Source organism: Balaenoptera borealis, assembly GCF_965194805.1.
Source record: "Balaenoptera borealis genome assembly, chromosome: 1".
Classification (NCBI taxonomy): domain Eukaryota; kingdom Metazoa; phylum Chordata; class Mammalia; order Artiodactyla; family Balaenopteridae; genus Balaenoptera; species Balaenoptera borealis.
In genome coordinates this window covers 77,036,135-77,055,190 of record NC_138860.1, presented here as the reverse complement: position 1 = coordinate 77,055,190, position 19,056 = coordinate 77,036,135, and the positions used below count along the sequence as shown (strand labels likewise).

General features: G+C 41.7%; 1 protein-coding gene across 5 annotated transcripts; it reads left to right on the top strand.

Annotated features, from left to right (window-relative positions):
- The first annotated feature begins 194 nt into the window (after positions 1-194).
- UFC1 (ubiquitin-fold modifier conjugating enzyme 1) lies at positions 195-18,992 on the top strand. Of its 5 annotated transcripts, none has more exons than XM_082407535.1 (7): positions 15,181-15,348; positions 15,506-15,628; positions 17,259-17,326; positions 17,564-17,627; positions 17,926-18,002; positions 18,255-18,345; positions 18,548-18,992. In XM_082407535.1, exons 2-7 carry the CDS (start codon positions 15,506-15,508, stop codon positions 18,626-18,628), a joined length of 504 nt encoding a protein of 167 aa, XP_082263661.1. In that variant the 5' UTR covers positions 15,181-15,348; the 3' UTR covers positions 18,629-18,992. The 5 variants fall into 5 exon arrangements, with proteins under 5 accessions (XP_082263663.1, XP_082263664.1, XP_082263662.1 ...); XM_082407534.1 differs by having other exon boundaries at positions 15,182-15,348; positions 15,500-15,628; XM_082407537.1 differs by lacking the exons at positions 15,181-15,348; positions 17,259-17,326 and adding an exon at positions 195-352 and having other exon boundaries at positions 15,500-15,628.
- Positions 18,993-19,056: the final 64 nt, after the last annotated feature.

Below are 19,056 nucleotides of genomic sequence, written 5' to 3'. Positions count from 1 at the left end.
GTCTGGTGTCGACTTCAAGATCCATTGAAAGACTGCGACTGGCAGTCATGACGCGTAAGGGCGGAATATTACGGGGGTCGGATTGCCCCGCAAACTTAGGGGAAGGTTCATGATCTGGGTTTGACCTTTGCTCTGAGCTTCCTGGTAACCCGGACGTTCCGTAAACTTGGGTCCGGAACAGAAAGTGCTGCTCAGATGCCCCCTCGGATTTCACTTTTTGAGCATTTGGTTTTTGAGCACCCACTTCCTGAAGGAAGTGTCGCCTGAGCTGAATACTGGACTGTTGGGAATTGGGGGTGGGGGGCTAGGTACCTTCTGGAGCTGCCAGCAGCCTGGTTTGGTTAAAAGAGAGGTAATAGATGAGTCCCGGAGGTTGGGAGGGGCCTGTTTACGCAAGGCCTTGTAAATTAGTTTATTTTATCCTAAGGGTAATGAATAGGTTTTTTGTTTTTGTTTTTTTTTTTATTATTTCCGATTTTAATAGAATTCATTAGGTTCAGGATAAACTAGTATGATCTCAAAATTCATAGCAATTTCTATTCTTTACGCATTAATGAATAGGTTTTGAAGAGTCTTAGCAGAGGTGTGAACAAATATATTTGCGTTTTAGAAAGATCACTGGTTGCAATGGGGAGAATGAATTGGAGGGCGTGAAGTTAGAGGCAAGAACAATTGGGAAGCTCTTACCCTGGTAAGAGACTACAGCGGTCTGTCCTCTAGAAGGGGGAGTGCAGATGGGGAAAAATTGATCGGAAATGGGTATGAGGCTGAGGGAGGAATCCAAGGTATTTCCCAGTGCTCTGGCTTGGGCAACTGGGGAATAATGCCATTTTCATTGTTTTGGGTGGGGGAAGAGTGAGTTTTAGGTGCCTGTGGGATATCCATTAGACAATAGAATATTAGATAAGGTGGGTTGGGAGTCCAAAAGGAAAGTTTGGGGGGCGGGGGGGGGGGGCGCCCTAGCGTGTGAAAATAGAAGGTTGTTGAAGCCATGGAAGTGACTAAGATGGCTTAGAAAGAGGAATTTGAGATGACATGAGGGAAGAGAGAGGAAAAGAGAACATTGAGAAGGAAAGGAAAGAAGAAACCAGGAGAGAAGTATCAAGGAAACTGGTCAGTGTCAAACATAACAGATCAGGTAAGATGTGGGCTAAAATGTGTCCATTGGATTTTGCAACAAGTCGTTTAGTAATTTTGGAGAAAGCTGTTTCAGAGATACAGTGGGGGTAGAAACAACATTGAGGTAAATTGAGTGACTGGAAAGGCACAGTGTGTAAAGACAATTTCTTCACGGTGTTGACGGTAGAAAGAGGCTAGCAGTAGGGTATAGCATAAGGGAGAATTACAAAGAAAGGGAAGGAGTTTTAGATATCTGTGGGACAGCCAGATGGAGATGTCCAAATGGCAGTTGAAGGTACAAATCTAACACATGGGAGAAAATTATATTAAATGGAAAAAAACCAAGTGCAGAAGAATACTTACATATTTACACAAGTGTTAAAAAATTAACTATGAAGAGTGGGCCTGGGAGGGATGAAACTTATGCTTTTTATTTTAGATTCATCTTTACTGTTTGTTTTACTGTGTACATAACATATATTACTTTTATAGAAAGCTGCTTTTTAAAAACTCCAATGATGTATAGGCCAGAATTTCGGGATCATGAACATTTCAGTGGTAGTTGAAGCCATAGATTTGGATAAGCTCCCCAGAGAACAGCAGGGGCTAAGAAGAGTGCCTTGGTGAATTCTAACATTTAAGGCACAAGTAGGAGAGCCCTTGGAGAATCTTTGAAAAGGAACAAGCAGTGAGGAAGAAAAACACTGGATCCTAATTGTCACAGAATCAGAAGGAAGAGAGTGTTTCAAGAGGATGGAAGTTATTAAAAGTGTCAGATGTCCCCAGAAAGGCAGCTAACAAGAAAGGTTAAAAGCTAGCCCCAGACTCAGGTTTCCTGGGAACTTGGCATAAATGTCAAATCCAGATTTTGAACCGTCACCAAATATCACGTGGAATTCAACCCCCATGCTGTTCCATCCTTATATGTCATGGTTGCCAGTCCCAGTCTTTCAGTGGGTCTTGAAGTCAACACCAGCCAGTTCTGGCAGCACTAGTATTTCCACAGTCAAGAATGCTTCCTCTCCCATTCTTTACTATGGCCCTTAAGCTGCCAGCAAGAAAAACTTGTGTTGCCAGAAATGGTAAAGTTAAGGAATTGAAAGTAGGAGTAGGGACTTCCCTGGTCGTCCAGTGGTAAAGAATCTGCCTTCCAATGCAGGGGACAGGGGCTCGATCCCTGGTCGGGGAACTAAGATTCCCACATGCTGCGGGGCAGCTAAGCTTGCACGCCTCAACTAGAGAGCCCGCATGCTGCAAACTACAGAGCCCATGCGCTCTGGAGCCTGCGCGCCACAACTACAAGGAGAGAAAATGTGCATGCCACAACTAGAGAGAAGCCCGCGCGCACTGCAACGAAAGATCCCATATGCCGCAACGAAGACCTGACACAGCCAAAAAATAAAAACTAATAAAATTAATTAATTAATTAAAAAAAAAAAAAAAGAAAGTAGGAGTATAAGTTGGAGTTGAGAAGGTCAAAAACTAGCTAATGATCACGTGGATTTTCCTAAAACCACCCAGATAGGAAGAGTTGGTACAGAGAGGTTATTTAATAGGCACTGGAGTTCTCAGTAAGCATGAAGGATAAAGGGTACTAGAGCCAAATGGCATAAGCTTTAAAGAAGGAAGAGTTTTTACAAGAGGATGAGAGCACAATCATCTGAAAGTAGCAGTGCATTGCAAAGAGAAGGATGATACCCTGCCACCCTTTCCTACAGGAGTGGAAGAATGAGCAACCTCTACTTTACACAGTTGAAGGGAAGAGATATCCATTAGAAAAAGCCAAAAATGTCTACCCCCGCTTCACCACCACCCCATACTGGAACTCTGTTCTTTTGTAAACAGCCTCCCCTATATTCTCATTTTCTTCACAGATTACTCCCTAACTTTTCCTAGTGGATGAGTCATCAGGACAGAGGTAGCTAGCTGTGATATATGGAAGGGGGATTTACCCCACCCACATAAGCCCACAAAAGAGGCGGACACAGGCACTACTTCTTAAAATAGAATCATGTTCTCTCGCTACCCATATCCGGAAGTGGTTTGATACCTAGCAATCTTGACATCATGGTAGTAATTCCTTTCCATGAGCCCGTCTCCTAAACTTAACCCAGCCCCATTTAGAGGATTAGAGAGGAGAGTCCATGCTGAGGACTGCCTTCTCTAATAGTATGGTGTCCTATCTGCTCATTGCAGCCTCTGGAGAAAAGATAGATTGCCTTCTTCACTCAGAATGGAAAGCTAAAGGAAGGACTGGGATTTTTCTTCATTAGGCCTTCAAAGTAATCCCTCTTCCTCTATAGGACTCGAAGGACCTAATCCTTTTCCCTGGGGCCAAACGTTAACTAAATTTTACAAATTCCAGACATTGGAACAGTTGCCGGGCCAGCTGTTCCTAAGTTAGTACATTCATGACTGCATTTGTAGGAAAGTTTTCTGTTTGGGGGGCCCCGGCAATTCACTCTTAAAACATGAAGCCTTTGGGAATTCCCTGGCAGTCCAGTGGTTAGGACTCCGTGCTTCCACTGCAGGGGGCACAGGTTTGATCCGTGGTCAGGGAACTAAGATCCCACATGCCACGCTGCGTGGCCAAAACAAAAGACAGACAAACAAAAAACATGAAGCCTTGAGATATAATAGGTGCTGAAGAGATCATAATGCCAATAAAGAGAGCTGAGCAGATTTCCTGAGGTGAAATGGGGTAAATACTAACTAAACCAAGGAGACGGGCACTCTCACGCCCAGCACTGAGAAAAAATATTTCAAACACTAAGATTTTTTGTTAGTTGTAGCTAAGCAGCCGTTCCCCTTTGGCTTAAACTGTACATCATCTCTGCAGTTAAAGCAAAAACTTCATTTCTTGTCTGGTGTTCTTTTTCCACCCTCTCCTTACTTCAACTAAAAACTCGAGAAAACTCTCTCAGAAGATTGAGAACCCTATGTAGGATTCTCCTGTTCCTCCGCCTTTCACGTCCCTTCCTTTATATCAGTTCCTGTCTCTTCCTTGGAGCCTCAGCTGAGATAACATCCCTCCAGGTTTCAAAGACGGGCCCCTCCAACTGGACCCTGAATCCCATTCTTTTCTGCTTCTCAATACACTCTATTCCCACAATTATCTCTTCCTTCACTAGAATCATTAAACTGACATCCTTCAGCTACCTTTCACATGCTCCCGTTTCCAGTATGTCCTGCACTTAATTCTCAATTCATTCTAATTTTCAGTGGTTAGAAACACCTTTTTTTTTTCTTCTGTATTTAGAAAAATCTCTTTGTAACTTCCATTTATTGGTCCTATTTTTTTCCCCCTCTGGATCAACGCATCAGAGCTAAATGTCAGCCCTTCAGATAGCTACTATGTCCCTACTAAATATTTTTTTCCCAGTCAATGGTACTACCAATTCAAATTATAGTAGATCTCTTGTCTTTTTTAATCTGAATACTCTATTGAGGCTGCTTGTCCCAGTCTATGCTGTTCCCCAGCTCTGCCAGAATTAAAATCTTTTTAAACCAGACATCCCTTAAAGAATTCTATACCCTGTTAGCAACCTATTGTCACAAGTATCCTCTTGACTCTTCCAGGCCCACTCTGATCCCTATGTCCCTGCCTGGGCTTTCCTCTTGAACTTTATCCTACAATGACTTGCTGACCTGACAGTCCTCTCTAGGTCTTGGTTTCCCATTAACTCCAAGCTGCTCTAGCTACTCATTTTCACCCAAGCATCATACTTGCTCCTAATTTCAGTTGTACTTCAAACCTTGCTGTAAGCCCTTAGCTAGAATTCCAGTGTCTGCTGGCTCCTGAATAGAAGAGTAGGGACCACAATCAGTCACTGAATCCTAATGATCTGCTGTCCAAAATTCTCCTTAACCTTTTCCCTTCATTTGCCAGCTCTGACCCTCACTAATATGACTTTGGGCAAGTTCCTTCTCTGAGCTTGTTTTCTCATCTGTAAAAAGGGCAAATATAAAATAACATCCATGTCATAGGTCCCTGTTTTAATGATTATATTAAATAATATATGTGCAGTGTCAACACAGGGCCTAGCTCATGGTAAGCAGCGGATAAATGTTACCTAATATTTATATATAACAATTTTCACCAGGTTTCAGAAATTCAGGAGAGGTTCTTTGTTAATGCTCTCTGCTGCCCCCATGGGGATGATTTTTCCAAGTCATTGGTTATCCCACAGGCAGGCCATGAAAAAACCGCCTTGTCTTACCAACCCCACCAGCTAATTAGAGAATTAATTCTCTTTGGTTGGTTGTTCAGTCAAATAAAAATGATTCTATATTCTAGCAAATTCACTATCTTTTTCAAAGAACATATCAGGAAACTGTTACGTTTTCCTGAAGTCAAGATATACTGTCTCTATGATGTTCTAGTGTGTTAATCTAGTAACACTGACAAGGAAAGTCATTCAGTCATTTACTTAATAAATATACGTTAGGCATTTACTAATGTCAAGTACTGTGATAGGCATATAGGATAGGATACACAGTGGTGAACAAAACAGACATGGTCCATGTCTTCATGGAGTTTACAGTTTACATGGGTAGACTGACACTAAGGAAAGAAAATAGCAAATATATCATTTTAAATTGAGATAGGTGCTATGAAGGAAAAGAACAGAATGCTGTGACAGAAAAATGAATGATCAGGGAAAGCTCTCTTTGAGGCGGTGACATGGAAGCTGAGACCCAAAGGACCCAAAGGAGCCAGCCTTCTTGCAGAAAAGGGAGGAATATCCCAGGCTGAGAGGATACCTGCTAAAGGCCCAAAGACAAGGAAGAGCCAACACCTTGGGAGACTGAATCACATCGCCATGACCACTGTAGGCATCTGGGGGTCGCTGCTTCCTTTTCTATTCATAAAATACTCTTTAATAACTTCTACAGTTTTACTAAGAATCAATAATCTTAGTTTTTTAGTTTCCAGAATTCACCATCTAGAATTTCCCTCTTTGAAGATGTGGACATTTGCTATATTGTGTGTTCCTCAGATGACCTAGACAGAAAACAATTTCACTTACAAATATTTCTGATTTCTAGAATACCATGTGTCCAGGCCCTGAACTCATTTAAAATGCTAAGAATCCTGTTACCATTTTAACTAATCATTAATGAAGTTATAACTAACAAAAAGACTTTTCCTAACTCATTTTACCTCATTTCTTAATGTTTTCTTCCAAGTTTTAGCTATTTATAAACATTTTATATAGCTAAAATAATAATGTAATTATCATTATTGCAGATGATAGCTTATTTACATAGATATAATCATGAGAATCAACTTTAAAATTATTACATATAATAGAATTTAGTAAAGTGGTGGTTGGGAGGGGAAGTAACATGCAGAAATAAATATCCCTTATATATAAACAATAAGTTAAAGGTATAATCAAAAAAAGACCAAATAGGGCTTCCCTGATGGCGCAGTGGTTGGGAATCCGCCCGCCAATGCAGGGGACACGGGTTCGAGCCCTGGTCCGGGAGGATCCCACGTGCTGCGGAGCAGCTGGGCCCGTGCACCACAACTGCTGAGCCTGCACTCTGGAGCCCGCGAGCCACAACTGCTGAGCCCGCGCGCCACAACTACTGAAGCCTGTACGCCTGGAGCGTGTGCTCCGCAGCAGGGGAGGCCACCGCAATGAGAAGCCTGTGCACCGCAACGAAGAGTAGCCCCCACTCGCCGCAACTGGAGAAAGCCCATGCGCAGCAAGGAAGACCCGACACAGCCAATACATACATACATACATACATACATATATACATAAATAAATAAAATTTTAAAAATATATATTTAAAAAAAAAAGACCCAATAGTGACAAGTCAGATAAAATGCCTAGGAATAATTAACAAGAATGGGCAAGATCTGTATGAATGAAAAAAAAAATTTTTTCCCCATGCCACATGGCTTGCAGGATCTTAGTTCCCTGACCAGGGATTGAACCTGTGCCCTTGGCAGTGAAAGCACAGAGCTCTAACCACTAGACCGCCAGGGAATTCCCAGTATGAATGAAATTTTAAAATGCTACCCATGGGCTTCCCTGGTGGTGCAGTGGTTAAGAATCCGCCTGCCAATGCAGGGGACATGGGTTCGAGCCCTGGGCAAGGAAGATCCCACATGCCATGGAGCAACTAAGCCCGTGCGCCACAACTACTGAGACTGTGCTCTAGAGCCCGCGAGCCACAACTACTGAAGCCCACGTGCCTAGAGCCCCCATGCTCTGCAACAAAAGAAGCCACCACACAATGAGAAGCCTGCGCACCGCAACGAAGAGTAGCCCATGCTCTCAGCAACTAGAGAAAGCCCAGGCACAGCAACGAAGACCCAATGCAGCAAAACTAAATAAATAAATGTATAAAAAAATAAAATAAAATGCTACCCACATAAAAGAGAACTTGATCAAATGGAAAATAATATCATGTTCCTGGATAGACCCAAATATGTGAGGAAATTTTGTATTGATAAAGGTGTCACCTTAGATCAGTGGAAAGATTATACATACCCTTTAAAATTACTTCCACATGCATTAGTAGCCGATCGTAATTAACATAAAATACTAGAAACTATCTAAAACGTAACGGTACAGGGACTTCCCTGGTGGTGCAGTGGTTAAGAATCCGCCTGCCCGTGCAGGGGACATGGGTTCAAGCCCTGGTCCGGGAAGATCCCAAATGCCATGGAGCAACAAAGCCCGTGCGCCACAACTACTGAGCCCACGTGCCACAACTACTGAAGCCCGCGCACCTAGAGCACGTGCTCCACAACAAGAGAAGCCACCACAATGAGAAGCCCGCACACCACAACGAAGAGTAGCCCCTGCTCGCCACAACTAGAGAAAGCCCACACGCAGCAACGGAGACCCAATGCAGCCAAAAATTAATTAATTAATTAATTTTTAAAATTTTATTAAAAAAATAAAACATAATGGTTCAAAAACGTTGAAAGTAAAAGAATTGGAAAAGATATACTGTGCAAATATAAACCAAAAGGAAATTATATAATAACAGATACAGTAGACTTGAAAGCAAAAGCGTTACTAGAAATAAACAAGGGCACTTCATATGAACAAGTCCAATTTACCAGGAAGTTTTAAATTTGTATGCACTTAACTTCAAATTATATAGAGCAACAGAGCTACAAGGAAAAAAATAGACAAATTCACTATCATAATAGGAGATTTAACATACGGCTGTCATCCATTGATAGAGGATACCTCTTTCAGAACCAGTAGACACCCCCCCAAAAAAAATTAGTAAGTATATAAAAAACTTAAATAATGTGAGCAGCAAATTTGATTCAACAAGCAGATATATAGTCACTGTACTCCAAAACTTTAAATTACAAATTATTTTCAAGCACACTTGGAACATTTTTAAAACTGACCATATTGTGCTATAAGGCAAATTTTAACAAATTTCAAAGTATTAAAATTATACAAAGTGTGTTTCTTGACTTGTAGTTAAGCTACAGATCAGTAACAAAAAAGTAACTAGAAGTTATGAAATACACTACTTCTAAGTAACCACCCAAAAAATCACAACTGGTGTTAGAAAATAATTTGAACTGAATGATAATAAAAATATTACATACCAAAACTTAGATGTGACTAAAGCTGTGCTTACAGGAAAATGTATAGTCTTAAGTGCACATATTAGGAAAAAGGAAAAGCTGAAAGTTCATAAACTTTGCATCCATTTCAAGAACCTATATAACACAAAGCAACTATACTCCAGTAAAAATTAATTTAAAAAAAAGAACCTATATAACAGTAAATTACACCCAAAGAAAGTAGAAGAAAGAAAATGTGCACATAGAGATGTCTGGAAGGATGTATACTTAAAATGATAGCAGTTTTTGTCTCTTGGGGTAGGATTTTGAATTAATTTTATTTTTCCATATTGCTTAAATAAGCTGGAACAAACAAAGCCATTTTCATTTTAAGAGAAAAAGTACTAGAGGAAAACATGGGATAATTTTTTTTAAATAATATAGACTGTTGTGGTGACTCAACACCAGAAGTTATAAGCAAAAAAGACTGGTAGACTTGACCTCATGTATGAAAAATTTCCACATGGTTAAAAATACTATGAACAAAAGCAAAGACAGATGACAAACTGGGAAAAATATTTACAACTCATCACAAATGGCTAATCTCTTTAATACATATATTTTTAAAACTCATACAAATCAGTAAGAAAAAATGAATGACAATTACAAAGGAGCAAAGGATATAAGAATTTACAGAAAAGGAAATACAAATGGATCCTAAACCTATGAAAAGATATTCAGCCTTACTCATAATAAGAGAAATGGACATTAAAATTGTCTTGAGATTCCATTTCAATCATGAAATTGGCAAAAACAACTCTTGTTAACACTGATTTTTGGGGGGGGGGGGCGCGGTGGGGAAATTTGTCATTTCATATATTGCTAATAGTAATACAAATTGGTTTAATCTTTCTAGAGGCAAATTGGCAATATTTAACAAAATTTAAAATACAAATCTTTTGAGGCAACAGTTCCATATCTAAGTATTTATTACATATGTACAAAATGATGAGTAGGCAAGGCTATTAACTGCAACACTGTTCGTAATAGCAAAAGACAACCTAAATAAACATCCTGAGGGTCTTGTTGAATAAATTATGGTAGATCCATACAATGGGATGCATCTACAAAAGAAGAAAGAGGGGGAGGGGGGAAGAATGAGGTAGTTTTGTATGTATTAATATAGAACAGCCTCCAAGATATATTATTCAGTGAAAAAAGCAATGTGCAGAAATGTAAATAGTATGCTATGATTTTTTTAAATAATATATATATATATATTTTAAAGAAATTCACGTTCTTTTATTTATTTATTTATTTATTTATGACTGTGTTGAGTCTTCGTTTCTGTGCGAGGGCTTTCTCTAGTTGCGGCAAGTGGGGACCACTCTTCATCGCGGTGCGCGGGCCTCTCACCATCGCGGCCTCTCTTGTTGCGGAGCACAGGCTCCAGACGCACAGGCTCAGTAATTGTGGCTCACGGGCCCAGTCGCTCCGTGGCATGTGGGATCTTCCCAGACCAGGGCTCGAACCCGTGTCCCCTGCATTGGCAGCCAGATTCTCAACCACTGCGCCACCAGGGAAGCCCTATGCTATGATTTTTATAAAATGTTTTAAAAGAATGTGTATGTGTGTACATATTGGTAAGTGCATAGAGTATATCTGGAAGGATATACAAAAAACTAGCTAGAGGGGAGAGGCCCCTGGGGAAGGGAACTAAGTAGCCAAGGAAAGGGATAAGAGGGAGACAACGTTTCACTCTATATCCTTTTGTATCTTTTGAATTTTGAGCAGGTGTATGTATTACCTATTCAAAAGTAAATATTTTAAAACCACATCTAGGGCTTCCCTTGTGGCGCAGTGGTTAAGAATCCACCTGCCAATGCAGGGGACATGGTTTCGAGCCCTGGTCCGGGAAGATCTCACATGCCTCGGAGCCACTTAAGCCCATGCACCACAACTACTAAGCCTGCACTCTAGAGCCCGTGAGCCACAACTACTGAAGCCCATGCGCCTAGAGCCCGTGCTCCGCAACAAGAGAAGCCACCGCAGTGAGAAGCTCACTGCAACGAAGAGTAGCCCTCACTCGCCACAACTAGAGAAAGCCCACGCGCAGCAATGAAGACCCAATGCAGCCAAAAATAAAAATAAAATAAAATAAATTTATTTTTTTAAAAAAACCACATCTATGTACAATTTTGTGTTCTGATTTTACACTTATTTTATAAATATTTTTCTATAGCATATTCCATATAGTTAATATAACATTAACAGTTTCTAGGAGCTTTCTTCCCTCTTCTGTTATAAATAATGATCTAGATATTTTGTGTCATTAATATAATACTATATTCCCTCATGCCTTCCTGCCTTACACACGTTCTTCTTTCTGCTTAGAATGCCATATTTACCCTGCTCTCTCCTTGCCCGCACATTCAATGTGCTCATCCTAAGAGTTCAGTTCAAATACTAACAGCCTTACCTGATTCTCTCAGGAATACTTACTCAGACAGTACTTTGTATACCTCCAGAATAGAGATTTTTGATTTTATGGTAATTGACTGCTTATTAGTTTTTCCTCCCCAAAGAATACGTCTTTTCATCTTTGTTAACCAAATCCTCTGACACTCCCAGCCCTTGCCGAGATCTCACTAGCTAGTAGATTGCAGTTAAAGTCCATAGTTGTAAAATCTCTAGGGATGATACCAACACCTCAGAAGGTCCTGTGCACACATCAGCCCATTCCAGGGAGGGGGTTTGTTATCTCATTTATGTTCCTGCAGCCCTACTGTTTGTTCCTGCAGTCTCTCTTTGTGTTTTCAGAAACACTGGTTCATTACTGATAGCCGTCTTCCCTTTTAGGGCCATGAATAGCCCCTGCCACCACCTCTGTCCCCTCAGATCACTGGTGCTAATTTCACATTGGCCTGGAAATGGTAGAAAGCTGGTTAAGGATGTGATTTCTAGAGCCAGATTGTGCTTGGGCTTGAATTCCAATTCTACCATTTAGCGGCTGTGTGATATAGGGCTTTCTTTCATTGAACCTGACTGTTCCTCAGTTTCCTCAAATGTAAATGAGGCTAATGAAAGTAACTATCTTAAGGTTGTTGCCAGAATTAAAGGATCTAATTTTTAAAAACGTTTAGGACAGTGCCTAGCATACAGTAAGCATTGTATAAATGTTCGTTTTTATCATTCTCTTTACCAAGTTCTCTAAGTGTGAAACTAATTCCCCACGGCATAACAGAGATCAGGTTACAGTTTACAAGAATTCTTTGCTGAAGTCTCCAGAATAATTAAAGGCAATAACAAAGGAGAAAATTTTACAAAAGTGGCCACCCATCTACACTGATCCTCTATAGCAGCAGTCCCCAACCTTTTTGGCACCAGGGACTGGTTTCATGGAAGACGATTTTTCTACGGACCGGTTGGGGTTGGGGGGGGCGGTTCAGGCGGTAATGCGAGCGATGGGGAGCGGCAGATGAAGCTTTGCTCACTCTCTGCTCACCTCCTGCTGTGCGGCCCGGTTCCTAACAGGCTGCGGACCAGCACCAGTCCACGGCCCCAGGGGTTTGGGCACCCCTGCTCTATAGGGTGGTTCCCTCCCTGTAGTAGAACTAGAATTTCCCTCACCATTCTGAGTAATATTCCAGAATATCAGAGTCCAGACTATCCCCTTAAAGACCAGAAGGAGGAAAAATTTTAATTCCTTTCCTAATCCAAGGTTTATTTCCCTAATACAATATTTATTTTTCCTTTTGTCCCAGGAGCTACCTTTCTCCATGATGACTGACAATGGGATTTTCAACTACTTTCAGAGGCTTCCTCATGTACTCAACAGTACTATCCCGTCAAAACCGTGGTCTGATGTTAGTGTATTTCCCAGAATTGAGTTTTCCAATCAATTCTGTCAGGTTCCTTTTTATAGCTGTTTTAGGACAATTTCCATGAGGGCAAGGACTCTGCCTGCCTTGTGCACTACTGTATTTCCAATGCCTGAATGTAGTAAGAACTCCATAAACACATGAACTGTGTATGAATGAGCACTTCCTTTGAAAAAAGAAGCAGCTCAGGCCTACACACTCTTCTTTCAGTCTTCTCAACCTTAGCTTCTGACCTCTTGTGAGAATTACTTAAAGCAAGAATCAGCTAACTTGATCATTTAAAAAGAAACTTCTCTAAAATAAATACACTCTCCAGAGATGCAACTATGCTTACAATAGAGACAGCCTTCATGCAGTATGAACGCTGCTTTACAAAGTGGTCTAATAAGGTGATTTTCAAAAAAAAAAAAGGTAAGATGCAGATTTAAGGCGACAGCTTGTCTGATGCTTACTTAACTCATCAAGATATTCCTTTATTTTAAAAATATTGATTGAGCACTTACTTTGTGCCAGGCATTACAGTATTATTGTATGAACAAGACTGACACACAGTCTCTACTGTGAGCTTACGGTCTTTCAAGACAATTAAACAATAAAGTGTGATGTGTTGTTACCATAGGGGAAGTATTCTAAGGCTAGAGGTCTTCTGCATGCACTTGAACAAGAGCAGCTCTGCACTGATCATTTTTATACTTTGAGATTCCAAGTGAGATTTTATGTTGTTGTTGGTAACCTGGCTCCAGTATTACAAAAAGTTTGAAAATTACTGCCATATATATATACATATATATATAAATTTATTTATTTGTGACTGCATTGGGTCTTTGTTGCTGTGCGTGGGCTTTCTCTAGCTGAGGCGAGCGGAGGCTACTCTTCGTTGCAGTGCTTGGGCATCTCATTGCAGTGGCTTCTCTTGTTGCGGAGCACGGGCTCTAGGCGCGCAGGCTTCAGTAGTTGTGGCACGCGGGCTCAGTAGTTGTGGCTCACAGGCTCTAGAGCGCAGTCTCAGTAGTTGTGGTGCATGGGCTCAGTAGTTGTGGCTCACGGGCTTAGTTGCTCCGCGGCATGTGGGATCTTCCCGGACCAGGGCTTGAACCCGTGTCCCCTGCATTGGCAGGCGGATTCTTAACCACTGAGCCACCAGGGAAGCCCTGCCCTATATTTAATGTGAATTTCATCCTGAAAATCTATTATGTGAATGAATGAAGAGACACTGCATGTATAGTTAAAATCACCCTATAAGCATTACTGTCCTCCTTTCATAGGTGAGAAAATGCAGTTCACAGAGTAACTCTCCAAAGTCTTTCCCCGTCCCCCCAGTTTTATTGAGGAATAGTTGACAAATATAATTGTATAAAGTGATGGTTTGATATACATCTACATATAAATCATATACATGTGATAGTTTTATATATATATATTGGAATGATTACCAAGATCAATATCCACATCCATCACTTCACATAGTTTACACATGTGTGGTTAAGAATGCTTAAGATCTACTCTCAGCAACTTTCAAACATACGATACCATTTTATTAATTATAGTCACCATGCTGTACATTAAATCCTCAGAATTTATTCTTTTTATAACTGAGAGTTCATATCCTTTGACCTACGTTTCCCCATTTCTCTCTCCCCCGTCTCTAAAGTCTTATGACAATTAAATTGCAAGCCTCATTCCAAATCTCTGCACTCTACCACACCACAGAGCCTACACCTTAAACGGAATAAATCTTTATTTCTCTAGGAGAAAGAACTTCAGTGAGATATTACAAGCTTGCCTTACCCTTATCCAATATCCAATATTTCAAAGAAAGAAATATATAGCATGCAAATAAAAGACAAAAACCACATCATCATCTCAGTGAATAAAGAAAAAGCATTTGGGAAAAAAATCCATATCCATTCATGATAAAAACCTTCAACACTAGGAAGAGAAGGGAACTTCCTTAACTTGATAAAGGGCATCCACGAAAAGCCTACAGGTAACATCACACTTAAGGAAGAGACAATGCTTTCCCCCCTAAAATCAGAACAAGACAAGGTTGTCTGCTCTCAACACTGTACTGGAGGTTTCAGCCATTAGAAATTAAAGTTGTAGATAGACTATAGAATTTGATGATTAATGGGATTTGATCCAAAATTACTGCCATGGGTTGGAACGATTAACACTGCAAACAAGATATGTAAGTTAAGGCCAAAAATAACGTGCTTAGGTTTAAAAACCAACTGGAAGATACAAATTTTGCAAAAGGATTACTGGGTACCTACTGTGTGCCTTGCACTAGAGATAAGAGACATGATTCCTTCCTAGATGAGTTCATTCCAGACCCAAAAATGCCTAGGCTACACTAAAGCAAGTCTTCCCGTGACCTCTAAACTCCTTTGGCATTTATTAAGAATTTTCTAATTCAATTCTGTTAACTGTTCAGGGTTGAGACTGTATGTACTTTGATTCTCCACGGTTCCCAATAATTCTCAGGAGTTTACTACCCTCCTAATGGATCACTGCATTGGCCCCCCGCTATCTCAGCTGAACCACAAGGAAGTTAAGTTTATTCGAAGCCGACACATGTGAATCGCGCGTTTTAGGATGACAGCGCCGGGAACAGCGCCTAGAACTGCCTGAAATTCTAACAACTCTTCAAGTGTCCGGAAGCGTTTTCTGAGATTACGTCTCTGAGCATGAGCGGAAGTCACCCTTTGAGCAATCTGCGGTTTAATTATATTCAGGACAGAGCCATCCGTTTCCATTCTTTTCTTCTCGTTGCACCCATAAGCAAGTGATCAGGTGACAAATTTCTCTTCGTTACTATAAAATAAAGATCGTATTCAAAGAAGTTTCAAGGCAGCCCAACTCCTCATCGTCCAGTAGTAAAGATGGAGGCGCCCTGAATGTAAACTACAGGTAACACCACTTCCGTGTTTCTCTTGCGCCCTAGTCCAAGATGGCGGATGAGGCCACCCGGCGTGTCGTGTCTGAGATCCCGGTGCTGAAGACCAATGCCGGACCTCGAGATCGGGAGTTGTGGGTGCAGAGACTCAAGGAGGAATATCAGTCTCTTATCCGGGTCAGTTGTGCTTCTACTGCCAACCGCGTCGCAAAAGGGTTGCGGGTAATCGGGTGTCCTTAGGAATAGGCTCCGTGTGGAAGCCGCTTCCGGTTTTAAAGTTTACGAATTCATAGATATTGGACGACTGCGGGGCTGGGGGACTTAGGGAGGCGCGGTGGGGAGGAGGTGCCTCCTAAGAGACTCAGGTTAGGAGCCACGGTGGGGCCAGACTTTATGACTGAAAGCAGCAGTTATTTGGGGGATATGCCGCCCCGGAGGATGACATGTCCTTCTGGCCCCAGGTGATTGCTCTCCTGGATGTAGGCGAGGTGGTCAAAAGGAATTCCTGGAACCCTAAGTCCCGGTCCGCGTCTCTCCGCTCCCTCTTTCACTTGTCCTGAGGGAGGAGTACACGTTAGAGCTAAAAATTCAAGTAGATATTAGTTGCAGAGAGACAAGGAGCCTGAGCTCAGGGTTAGGAACGAGCCATCTTCTGAGCTAATCTCCCTTCTGTGGAAGGAGAAGAAAATTTGACTTTCTTGCGGTGGTCTCTGTTTCAAAGGCTAGCAGCTTTCCTGATGCATGTATTCATTCACTAAAAAAACATTTATTGTATACCAAGTACCTAGGAAGGGCATCCAAAGCCGAATAAAGTTGAGCCTACGGAGGTGGACAGAAACATATCATGATAATACATTATGTGGAGAAACAGGGAGAAGGAGTCTGAGAAATTGCTAAGATGTTTTGAAGCAGGAGGTGAGATACCGAAATCCAGCTTGGGTCTGGTCAGGGAAGGCTTCCTAGAAGAGGCAATGCTTGAGCTGAGGCTTAAAGGGTGAACATAAGTTAGCCTGATAAAACATGAAGGTAAGAGAATAACATTCAAGGCAAAAGGAACAGCATGAGCAGTCATAGAAGCTAGAAACACCATGACATATATGAAGAAACACAAGTAGATCACAGTTGTTAGAGCATCAAAGTGTGGCAGTGAGTGGTAGATAAGGCTTGACAAATAGATTTGAGCACTTGAATTTTATCTTGGAGGCATTGGGATACCTTTAAAGGATATTAAGTGGAGGGATAACACGATGAGATTTGGGTTTAGATCAATCACTGGCAGTAGAGAGGAAAATAGAATTGACAGGGGTAAGATTGAAGTTAGGAGGCTGTCATTAATCCAGGCAAAAGAAAGATGATGATCTAAACTTGGGAGTTATGGTGAAGATAGAGAGGAGAGGTAGATTTAAAGAATATTCAGAAGGTAAAATCAGCAGGACATTGTAAAAGATTGGTTTGTAGAGTAAAGGCGAAGGAGGGTCAAGGATGATTCCCAGGTTTTTGGCTTGGGTGACTGAATGCTAATGCTGCCAACTGAGATTGGTGAAGTGGAGAAACAAGTCTGAAGGACTAGAGGGAAACTTGGACTGCCAAGTTTGAGGTACCTGTGGAATGAAGGTAGAAATTTCAATACACAGTTGGATAATGGAGTTGAAGCTTTGAGAAAAGCTCTAGATTAAAGATAAAGATTTAAAAGTCATCAGCATATGGGTGCTTAAGAGAGGAAGTAATCACACACTTTTCTTTTGAGGGAAGCGGGACTGCCCTTGACCTCAACACCCCCCTCAAAGACCTCATTCTCTACTTTTAGTACGTGGAGAACAACAAGAATGCAGACAATGATTGGTTCCGACTGGAGTCCAACAAGGAAGGGACTCGGTAGGCAGACCCTCCTGGGAGGTGTGAGGGTGGGGATGTCACATAGCTTGTGCATTTTGGTGTCCCAGAGCCCACTGCCAGGCCTTTCCTGCCCCTTTCTGGTCTCCACTCCCACAACTCCAGAGTTCCCCAATTCCCAACCCACGAGTCTCCCAGGCTGGTCACCTAAGCCAAGAAGATGTCATCTGAGTATGAGAAGAATGGGGAAATTGCACTGAGGTTTGGTCTATGTTACAGGTGGTTTGGAAAATGCTGGTACATCCATGACCTCCTCAAATATGAGTTTGACATCGAGTTTGACGTGAGTATGATGGAGTGGGAATTATGGAGGTTAGTAGAACAGGAGGGATTAGGTGATTGTTAACAAGCTAACCTTTCTTGGAGGGACCAAAGATAACTTTTTAAATGGGAGGGAAAAGCTGAGGTTTGAAACAAGCATAGGTTATAGTTACTCATCTCCATGTCCAGAATCCTGGTGTGTGACTGCTGCTTGATGAGTTTATAGAACATTTCAGTTCAACCAAGAAATGTGTATATCTGATTAGACTAGTTCCTTTCTACTCTGATTCTGTTTTATTAAAGCTTTATAATTCTTCCAGATTCCTATCACATATCCCACTACTGCTCCAGAAATCGCAGTCCCTGAACTGGATGGAAAAACAGCAAAGATGTACAGGTAGGACTGAATAGCAGATGGGAAAAGGTCAAAGAAGGCCTTGGAGAAGAACTCTCTGAGGCAGGAGTTTTCCCAGAGTCTGCAGGCCTACAGAGACTCCAGGTCTCCCTCTGCCAAGCCTGGGCAAAGCACTTAGCTGACCTTGTTCTCTGTTCTGATCACCAGTAGTCTTCCTGTGCTCTCAAGAGCCTGCTGTGCTTTATGGTATACCTTGCATGTCAACACCTTCTGATCATCTTGTCCCTCTCATAGGGGTGGCAAAGTATGCCTGACTGATCACTTTAAGCCTTTGTGGGCCAGGAATGTGCCTAAGTTTGGACTAGCTCATCTCATGGCTCTGGGGGTAAGTTTGGAGTATTTGGTATATAAGGGGAGAAGGGGTTAGGTCCTGAGCGGTATAAGAAAAGTAACTGAGAGTAAACAAGGAATAACAGTGTTTTCCTTTGGGCGTGTTCTCCTAGAATATCTCTAGGAAGGAGCTTCTGATGGAATAAGAGGCATTGATTGGGTGGTAGTAATCTCACAGGGTCTCCCTTGTATTGCAGCTGGGTCCATGGCTGGCAGTGGAAATCCCCGATCTGATTCAGAAGGGAGTGATTCAGCATAAAGAGAAATGCAGCCAATGAAGGATCAATCCACTGAGGCAGGACAGAGGGATCTTCGATAGGCTACGTTCCTGTTTTCCTGTGCATCATTCTTTTTACTCATCTAACCACTTCCCTCCACACCCCTTCACCCATAATTGTTACTAAGTATCAATAGTTGCAGCGGACACTGCTGAAAAAAACAACGGTATTGCTACTGAATTTCTAAGTTGGGCTACACAGGAAGGAGAAAGACTAGGGCCTTGAAAAACCAAAAGGCAATTTATATCCCTTGTCCATGTGGAGCAGTGTGAGGTCCTGGAGGGATATGGGGTGACTGAAAGTGGGTACATAGTCTTTTTGGTTTCTGGAGATAACTCATCAATAAAAGCTGCTTCCTCCTGTGGCTTGTGGTTCTCATTGGTGGCTGTTAATAGAGGGTGAGCAGGCTTAGGGTCAGCAGGCTAAGA

What these genes read in the sequence shown, in the direction of transcription:
- UFC1 (XM_082407535.1), top strand. Translation starts at nt 15,506, where the DNA reads ATGGCGGATGAGGCCACCCGGCGTGTCGTGTCTGAGATCCCGGTGCTG. An exon ending in TCCAACAAGGAAGGGACTCG is followed by an intron (nt 17,327 to 17,563) that starts GTAGGCAGACCC and finishes TCTATGTTACAG; the next exon opens with GTGGTTTGGAAAATGCTGGT. An exon ending in AGTTTGACATCGAGTTTGAC is followed by an intron (nt 17,628 to 17,925) that starts GTGAGTATGATG and finishes TAATTCTTCCAG; the next exon opens with ATTCCTATCACATATCCCAC.